We start from the raw sequence: 9,972 nt of genomic DNA on the forward strand, positions 1-9,972 counted from the left end.
GCAAACAGTATGCAGAAATACTAACCTAATAACTATGCAGAAATACTAATAACCATAAACACCTGCAGTTGACCTGTCTATAAGTAGATCTAAATTGGCTTGGTAGACATGGATATAGAGTGCCAGGATGGGGTGGGGATTAAGGCATCAGTCTATAAAGGAGGCTATGAGTTATAGTCCCACTTTAGGCATGAAGACAAGTTGAATTACTTGCCCAATTACACTCTCATCACTAGAAAAGAAGCAAGGTGAACCACTTGTGAAAAACCTTGCCAAGACTGCAGGCACTAATCCAGGCAGTTTCCAGGAGTCAAAACTAGCTCAAAGTCACAAAAAGGGAAAAAAAAGATATAGATGTATCTGTAAGGTCTCTGCCTTGTGTCTTCTCTTATCTGCTTGTCTAGTAAGTGTTTGAAATCCTGTAAAGAACTCTGTATTTGCTCTGCTCAGAGCTCCTATGATGGGCAGGCCTACCTCTTCTGAGTTACTGGATCGTCAGAGCTCCCAAAAGTTAGCTGAATGTGCTTAGAGAATCCTTTGCAATGCAAAAATCTGTAGAAAGGAGCTTAAACATATACCCACATTTCCCGGTTCAATTTACTTATACCCTTGAGCAGCCACTGTCTGCACAGATCTTTAGGGCTTTTAGTAAAAGATAACAAAAGAGGAAAGCTGCCACAAGGGTAGATACAATATGCTTATTATTATATACTTAGTACATGAAGAAAGTCATTAACCATTTCTTTCTTTAGACTTATCATTACTATGTGATGCTATAGGTATACCTCAGTAGAAGACATGATTATGTATAACATGCTACTTAGCTTGTTGTATTTATTTCATCCTTATTGTATTCAATACAACCCAGTGGATTGTTTCTTGCACTGTGTCTATTGCGCAATGAGCTTTAGAATTCAGTTTGAATGGGCCTGCTTTCAAATTGAATGGCCTTTTCCAATTTTATAATTCAACAAATAAAGTAATAAGAACTGTGAAAGACAACATAATTATTTTCACAAACTCTTGTTTTTTCATAATCATGTCTGACATAATCAAAAGTGGATTATTTATTATTAAGCTATTTTCAAAGTTATGGTTATGGCCATTTTCATCTTTTTCTGTACCTTATAATCCACTAGTCTCCCATTTTACATTGTTCTATTTTTGATGTCAATTTTCTATGACACTAGTAACCCATCACAGGACTTTTCTCTCATTGGCTATTTAGTGTTAAATCTTTAGCGCCTTAAACATCAGAAGCTGCTTTGAAGAAGCTGTCACTATTTTAAAACTCTCAAAGAGCTTCACCTTCCCTCATTAAAGAAGTTTATTTTTAACAGCTTCTGCCCTCTTTTCTACTTTCCTCTGAGCTATCCCTTCTATATGAACATTTAATTAATAAGGAGGGGAAAAAAACTTTTAGAATATCTCACTGTTCCTGAAAGACGTGCATCCCTGTTTAGCTTTAAATATGGGGAATATGGATGGCAAATCTGTTGAAGAATTGAGTGCCACAGAGTGCCACCAGTGGTATAAGAAATTTATGACAGAGTGTCCCTCTGGACAATTGACTCTACATGAGTTTAAACAGTTTTTTGGATTGAAAAATCTGAGTCCACAATCAAACGAATACATTGAACAAATGTTTGAGACATTTGATTTTAATAAGGTAAGTGATTTAATATAATAGTTATAGCTTCCCAGATTCATTGAGAGTTTAAGTTTACAAGTTTAATAAATAATTATTATTGCATACAGTATTCTGTATTTGCACATTTGTGTGTGTGTGTGTGTGTAGAGAACATTGAAGTTGCAAAAGACTTAGAAATGTTCATCTGATCAAGATAACCATATGGAGTATTGTGGTTCTTTAAAAAACCACACATATTTATTAGCTGATATATTTGTGGGTAAATATAATATATGAAACATGATGCCAGAATGATTTATTAATTTTTAATGTGCCTCAGGAGTTTTGCTTGTGCTGACAAGCAAGTGATGTATATAGATCTATTATGCAATGGTCAATGAAACAATTTATGCACGTTGATTCATTTTCTACTTTGGCTGATAGATTTGTTTCTGTGAAAATTAACTGTAATGACTAGTTTTAACTAAAGAACAAAAGCATTATGTCGGCATTAATTCTGCATATACTTCCTATGTCATGTTTAAAATGGTTTTTATGATTGTGTTATATAAATAAACCATGGCATATTTTTTTGAAAAAATGTTTGTTACAGTGATTAAATTAATTATTTTTGGATTAGATGATGATTTAAAAGAATAAGACTAGTCTTCAGAAGCCTAGAATTGTCTCATTAAAAGACTCATAAGTAGAAGTGGAACAGAATGATTTTCATTGTCATTTCCTTCTACCCAATATCAGGTTGCTCCAGTTTTTCTCTTGTATCATTTACTTTTTTAAATCAGTCTCTAAATACTTAACCCTACAAAAATTATTTTCGTATCCAAATAATTTCATGTGGCAAGTATTAACAATGTCTATCACTTGTAGTTGTGCAAATATAAAATTATAACACTGAATCAGCTTTCCATAAGCGAAAGGTAAAAATTCTGGCTGGGAATTTGGGGGTACTATGGTGCCAACAGTCCAGAATGGAGTTATCTTATGAAGCTAATGATTTTGACTAAGTCATATTATGAAACTCAACGGTTGACTGCTGACAATGGTAGGGAACCAGATACAGAATTCTGTGAGGAACTGTGAGGAGAATATCTCTTTCTGAGGGAAAGCATGCAAATGTGGAATTGTTTGTTTGTTGACATTAAAGAAGCAGGCTGGGCTTTCTTGTTGGGTCAGCTTTGCACTTCAGCAGTTTACCTTCATGTGTCTCTGCGTCAAAGCAAAATAGATTGAAGCATGCAAAATCTTTTCAAGGAGATTCAAGGAGTTCCTAGCTGTAACGCATAGATTCCAATGAGACATTGACTAGGAACAGTAAAATTAAAAATAAAAAGCACCTTAATTTAGTGACATGCTAAATTCATGTGAATTTCATTATGTGAATAGAGATGGAGCATACACGTTTGACCGTGAGAGATCAGGCGAAATAGATGCCATATAGAAGAAAAGTTAATGATAGTAATTCTTCTAACAGAAAAAACTCTGTAAGACATTGGAAGATATGGTTCCAATATGGACGATTAAAGGGTCCTGAAATATAGACTGTTCTATAAAAATTATGGTATAATCAAAGGCAATTAAGCAGATATATATATATTCAATAGAAGAGAATATCTGTAATTCATGGTTGAATGTGGAATTCTTGATGCTTTCTGACCTTGGTTGTTTGTTTGCAGATGTTTCATTACTGCACTAAGTTACATCAGTGAGTTTGCCTCTCCTTTCCTAATCTGTTCTTTCCTAAATTAATTTATAGGGTTGATTAATTTGTATTGGCCCATTTAGGAAATGCGCAAGATGACTTTTTAGTTTGTGGCCTTAATTTCTCCTAAACTCAGTGGGTACAATGCATTATCTCTTTCCTGAAAACCTTGTTTGACCTAATAAAGCCATGGAACATCAACGGATCATCAAATTATTACTAGTTATTAGCATACCATTATCTTAAGAAACAATGTGCAAAGAGTTGAAGACCAATAAGGCAGATTGAAAAAGTGCCTTATTTATTTTCTTTGCTCATCATGACTGAATGTTACCAGTTGAAATTAATGTTAAAATGTCCCGTGTTTAAACATTTCCCCATGCAGTACTATCTTCTTTTATGATTACCTGTAGCAATTTTATTATACAATTGCATGGGACAGTTTTTAGCAGAGAAGTTCCTTTCTGGTTATGTTATCATAGAAATAATCACAAATTTTACTCTTCACAAAATACACTAGCCTGATCTTTTAACTTTCACTCTAAAACAAAAAAGTTTGGCCTTAAGCAAAATAATCAGTAGAAAAGGGGAAAAAAAACATAATTTCTGAATAAGAGCTTTCAAGCTCAAGAGGATAACTACAACATTAGATGATAACTGCAACATCAACAATAATCATAATCATAAAGCGCAAGTTCAAAAATACACTTATAAAAGCTGTGGATGTAAGTATAGCGCTAGCTTACTTAATGAATATGTCACTTTTTGCTCTTCAATAGGATGGATACATTGATTTTATGGAGTATGTGGCAGCTCTAAGCTTGGTTCTGAAAGGGAAAGTGGAACAGAAATTGAAGTGGTACTTCAAGCTTTATGATGTCGATGGGAATGGCTGTATTGACAGAGATGAGTTGTTAAACATCATTAAGGTAAATTATTTTCTTCAATCTTTTCTTCAGTCAATTGTGCTTTTCATTATTAATGGCTGATATATCCAGATATTGCCCTTGATGGGTAAGATACTAAAATTTTTAAATTTCACCCACACTATATGTGCCATATATATCTATTACTTATGTACAGGAAAATGAGTGGGGAAACTGTAATATATTCAATGTAGAGGATGCTATATTTATAACAGAGGTGGGTTTAAACTCTACATAATATCATTTTGTCAAGTCAGCTAGTCTAGTACATTAAGCACTGATGATTGAGAACATATAATTGTCTTAAATATGATAATTCAAGAGACATTAGTAGTATCAACAGTACTTGAAACTTGTAATGATAAATCTAATATTCAATCTTCTCTGATCACTAATAGAAGCAGGATGGTTATTTTATAGAACTCGGGGGCTATTTTTGGTGATTCTCACCCCCCCAAAAAAACAACAGTCAGAATAGTAGTTGCTAGAATTTCCTATGGTAATGAACATTCCCCCCGAGGTGAGGTTATTCCCAAATCTCTTAGCCTTCCAGAAAGTCTTCCTTAAAACATACTTTTTCCAGCAATTTTGGGAAACCCTTGGGGATCCTGCAAAGTGATGATTATTATTTAGGAAATATATTTGGTACCCATCTCTTTTCAAAGTGATAGATAGAATGTTTTATGTAAATTGATTAGTATTCTCCTGCACTCTTGTTTTTTCTATGCTTTTACTTTTTACTTGTACTTTAGGGTTTTGATGATGGTCATACAGCTTTAGTATAATGGTACAATGGTTATAAGGGATGCAGTGGCTCAGTGGCTAAGATGCTGAACTTGTCGATCAAAAGGTCAGCAGTTCAGCAGTTTGAATCCCTAGTGCCGCGTAAAGGGGTGAGCTCCCGTTACTTGTCCCAGTTTATGCCAACCTAGCAGTTTGAAAGCACATACAAAATGCAAGTAGAAAAATAGGGACCAGCTTTGGTGGGAAGGTAACAGCGTTCCATGCATCTTTGGCATTTAGTCATGCTGGCCATATGACCACTGAGATGTCTTCAGACAGCGCTGGCTCTTCGGCTTTGAAACGGACATGAGCACCGCCCCCTAGATTCGAGAATGACTAGCACATATGTGCGAGGGGAACCCCTATCTTTACAATGCTTATACATTGCCCAGATGCATGTCATCTGAGAAGGGCAGCTGTATATATTTGCTAAATAAAAAAAAATAAATCAAAATTACCACCAGACCAATGTCTGTTAGAGGAGAACCACTCTGTGCTGGAGCAGGGGACAAATGGATCACCTGAAAGTGATTAAATCATTAAAGCAATAGGTCAAGAGCTAGAATGGTCAAATGACTATAGCGAGAGGCAGACTATCTCCTATTTCTCCTTTGGTGCGGGCAAAGTGCTTAAAGAGATTACACAACCTCTCCAAGACCAAAGCACAAGCAGAAAGCAAGAAGACTGGGTAAATGGATATATAGACAAAAAACTGGGTGGATTAGAACTGTCTTACACAGGGGTCTCCAACCTTGGCAACTTTAAGACTTGTGGACTTCAACTCCCAGAATTCCTCAGCCAGCTTTATATATAAAAATATAATCTGATCTTCACATTTTAAAATCACAAATTAATTTGTAATTCCTATTGGAAAATACTGCATCTATTTGAGAATTTGTTAGTTTTCTTTTTTTAAAAAGTCATATATATTCAAACTGTTCACAGGTAGGAAAATTGAATGTAGACCTTTTAAAATGTTTTTTTTAATATATATATATATATATATTTCTTTTCAGGCAATTCGCACCATTAATCCATGTCAAGAAATCATGTCAGCTGAGGAATTCACAGATATGGTGTTCAATAAAATTGATATAAATGGAGATGGTAAGAAACTTCTCTATCTACACTGAGATATTAATGGTTGCAATCCAATAGTATATAATGATATCTGAGTAGGAAAAAGGTTAAAACTGACAATTTGTCAATGTTCAGAATGGACTGGATGCTATTCCATTTCTTTTTGGCTTGATAAATTTACTGAATCTAGCTAAACAGTTAACAATTCTACCTCCTTGAAGTCTATTTTATTGCACCCACCACCCCTTCAAATTAGTCTCAAAAATGAAGGAATAATCATCAATGGGAAATGCCCAAAGTGCACATCAAGAAGAGAAAGTTAAAGTTAAAACCAGTGAAATATTGAGGTCCAGAAATCATGTCTTCCAGTTACTTAAGATCAGAAACAGAGAAGTTATTTACAAGCTGAAGCCTGCATTTTCTTATGCAAAAGTAAGAAAATGGTAAGTGGAATGAAACCCATAGGCCCATCCCATCCATTCAGCCATCGGCTTCAGATTTGAGTCTTGCATCTATCCACAGAGAGAAACTTGGACAGGCTTTGAAGTCTGATGTCAGCCTTTGATGCAAGCTAGATCAAGAAACAGGCATGGAAGGGAATCCAGGAATGCTTGTTTTGTAGTAAGATAGGATAACACAATCTTGAAAGCTGTCCAAGTTTCTCTCTGTCCCATCTTATACCATATACAATCAAGGCAGAGTTGCTTTGAATTTCTTTCTCATGTTCTCCTCTTTCTCAGGATTGAAGAAACTTAATTGTTTGTTTGTTTTTTCTCTACCTCCAAGGTCAGTTCTAAATTCTTTACAGATTCCTTGGTGCATTTGGTTGGTTGATCCATCAAACTTTTTAATGTCCTTACAGAAATGGGAATGTCAAAAGCATAACAAAAGGCTACAACTTTTTTTTTTCTTTCTCAAAAGGTGACCAGACTTAAGCATTAGGGGATGATGCAGTTAGTGCTAACTGGATATCCATGCATTGTATTATTCACAAAATCAGCTCTCATTCATTTCATCAGGCCATCCATGAACCAAATTTTCTTGTTTGTTTCTGTAGGTGATTTGTCTCTTGAAGAATTCATAGATGGAGTACAGAAAGATGAGGTTCTACTTGACATTCTCACCCGTAGTTTAGACCTGAAACATATCTTTAAAATGATCCAGAATGATGGAAAGAGCCCTGAAACATCTGCAGGATCCACAAAAAATGAATAGGCAAATTATTGTTTTTTAAAGAAAAAATATAATATTATGAGAACAAAAACCTCAACACTAAAAATTGTAACAACTTAGAATATTTATTTTGTATGTATAATAGACAGAGACACTTGTCTATTATGAACACACTGAATAATTGTTATCACCAATTGATGAAGATATCAGATTGGCCTAGAAAATTAAGGCAATTATCAATGCTTCTGGGTCAGAGGAACACATAAAAATGGAAGAAGATCCTTAGTTTATTTGGTCTTTAAAGTATCAGTGAGGAAGGTAAGTGTAAGTATATTCTGAGATGGATCCACAAGATGCCTTATGCCATTTTGACTGCTTCTTGTGGTTTCTTCTTATGGTGAGGACACAAGTCAGTTAGAAGAGAATTAAATTAAGGAAAGTTGAAAAATACAGCTTTGGGTAGATTGTCTATCTTTTGATAATCCTAAACAGTAGTGGAACTAAATGGCATCCAAGATTACCTTTCACTTCCTGAATATCTAAAAATGGTTCTTTAAAATCAGCACTGCAAATTCCATTTACTCAAATTTGATCTCGAGTCTGTAGGTCTATTACAACTCCTTTGATATAAGTCCTTTTGCATATTCAGAAGTTCTTTTTAATACATGAATGAGATTGCCCAAAGAACAATATATAGGCTTTATATAGATTTAGCACATGCCATTTAAAGATGAAGTGCTATTTTTTACTGTAGAAAATGTTGCTGATATAAGAATATGCTACTTTTTTGGGGGAAAATAATTCATCCTTTGGTTTGAGTTCTTCATATGTGCATACTATATTTTGTTTCCCTAAAACAATTCTGTATTCTTTTTTTTTTTTTTAAAAAATATGAGACTTATTAATTATTTCTCTAAATACATTTTTACAGGAAATGAAGCATCATTTAGGTTTAGTTGGTAGCAGATTGACACTCAAGTTCAGGTACATAGAGAAAAGCCCCAGATGCTAAAATCTTTTCTAAATCGATTAAGGTTTTAATGGTATGCATTCATTAGGGATTTTGTAGCCTAAGCATTGCAATGACCACAATGAAAAAAATCCATTCTTTAAAAAAAAAAATACAGAAAATAGTTGACTTTCGTAAGAGAAATTCTGAACATTTGTGACTGCATTTTTAACAAAGAATAATTATGTGAAAGCATCAATATATACTTGATTAGAAAAAAAAAATTCTCTTTTAGCTTTGGTCTAGTGCAGGCGTCTCCAACCTTGGCAACTTTAAGACTTGTGGACTGAAACTCTCAGAGTTCCTCAGCCAGCAAAGCAAAGCTGGTTGAGGAACTCTGGGAGTTGAAGTCCACAAGTCTTAAAGTTGCCAAGGTTGGAGACCCCTGGTCTATTGGTTAAGGCACCAGGCTTGAAAGCTAGAGATTGTGAGTTCTACTCCTGCCTTAGCCATGAAAGCCAGCTGGGTGACCTTGGGACCATTCATTTTCTCTCAGCCTATCTCACCTCTTAGGGTGGTTGTGTGGAAAATAGGAGGAGGAAGGTGTGTTGGATATGCTCACAACCTTGAGTTATTTGTAAAAAAAATAAATGTGGGATATAAGTAGCATAAATAAAAATAAATAAAATAAAATATTAAATTCATAACACGGGCTAAGAAATCATAAAGTACCTGAAAATACGAGAAAGTACTTTCTAGTATGAATCACAAAAGCTACATGCAGAACTCTGCATGGCTCAGTCAAATTTTTTATTGTGAGGTTTTTTTATTGGCCAGTCAGTGGTGGCATGAATTAAGATCTATTTGACTTGCATGTGCCATCTTTGACATGAACAATGAGGCTGAAAATTGCCGTACAAAATGAATAAAATTGTGTTGCTGTTTCTTGAGAAAAGTGAGACAATAAGCAGATTAAGTCATATTATCCTGAAGGGAAAAGAAAAAAAAACCCTAAAATCTAAATCCATAAATTAGATTTTTGGGGGAATAAGGCTTGCTTTAAAATCAAACGAGGAAAGCATTATTTCTTTGAATTTTAGCTTCAAAATAAGTGCTATGCTACAGTACTTTATCAAAACTGTAATATTCTAAGATACTTGATATAGCAACACATTTATCTTTCTTTAGATATAGGCAGGTATGAGAATGATTGAACTGATACTGGAATTAATTATTTCCTTCAGTTTAACTATTTTATATTAGATTTGTTTATGTAGACTTCTCTGATTTTCTATATATATTTCAGTTTACATGTCTGATTTTATTTTTTATACTTATAGTACAATGAAATGACACATTAAAGTTTGCATTTTATAAAATCATCAGTTTGGAATTTTAATTTTAATTTTGGAATCGGTACTGTATATGTTCCCCCCAATTTTCTAAAATGCTTGGTATAAAGATGAACTATACATATATATATATATGAACTGCTGGAAACTGCAACCAATTTGAGCATGGGAGTCAGTGGCATTCATGGGGCTGGCCAAAAAGTTTAAGATGGTACCGTGTTTTCCCCAAAATAAGATCCTGTCCTATATTTTTTTTAACCCCGAAATAAGTGCTTGGCCTTATTTTCAGAGAGATCTTATTATTTTGTGGCGCATGGAGCAAGATGGGGCTTCTCTTGCCATCTTACCTGATTTCCAGC

General features: G+C 34.3%; 1 protein-coding gene across 1 annotated transcript; it reads left to right on the plus strand.

Annotated features, from left to right (window-relative positions):
• Positions 1-340: 340 nt before the first annotated feature.
• Positions 341-9,641, plus strand: GUCA1A (guanylate cyclase activator 1A). The gene is made up of 4 exons (XM_034414314.3): positions 341-1,669; positions 4,130-4,279; positions 6,076-6,166; positions 7,197-9,641. Exons 1-4 carry the CDS (start codon positions 1,472-1,474, stop codon positions 7,352-7,354), a joined length of 597 nt encoding a protein of 198 aa, XP_034270205.1. The 5' UTR covers positions 341-1,471; the 3' UTR covers positions 7,355-9,641.
• The last annotated feature ends 331 nt before the right edge of the window (positions 9,642-9,972 follow it).

Source organism: Pantherophis guttatus, chromosome 3 (assembly GCF_059756535.1).
Source record: "Pantherophis guttatus breed Tessera chromosome 3, ASM5975653v1, whole genome shotgun sequence".
In the NCBI taxonomy this organism is placed as follows: Eukaryota; Metazoa; Chordata; class Lepidosauria; order Squamata; family Colubridae; genus Pantherophis; species Pantherophis guttatus.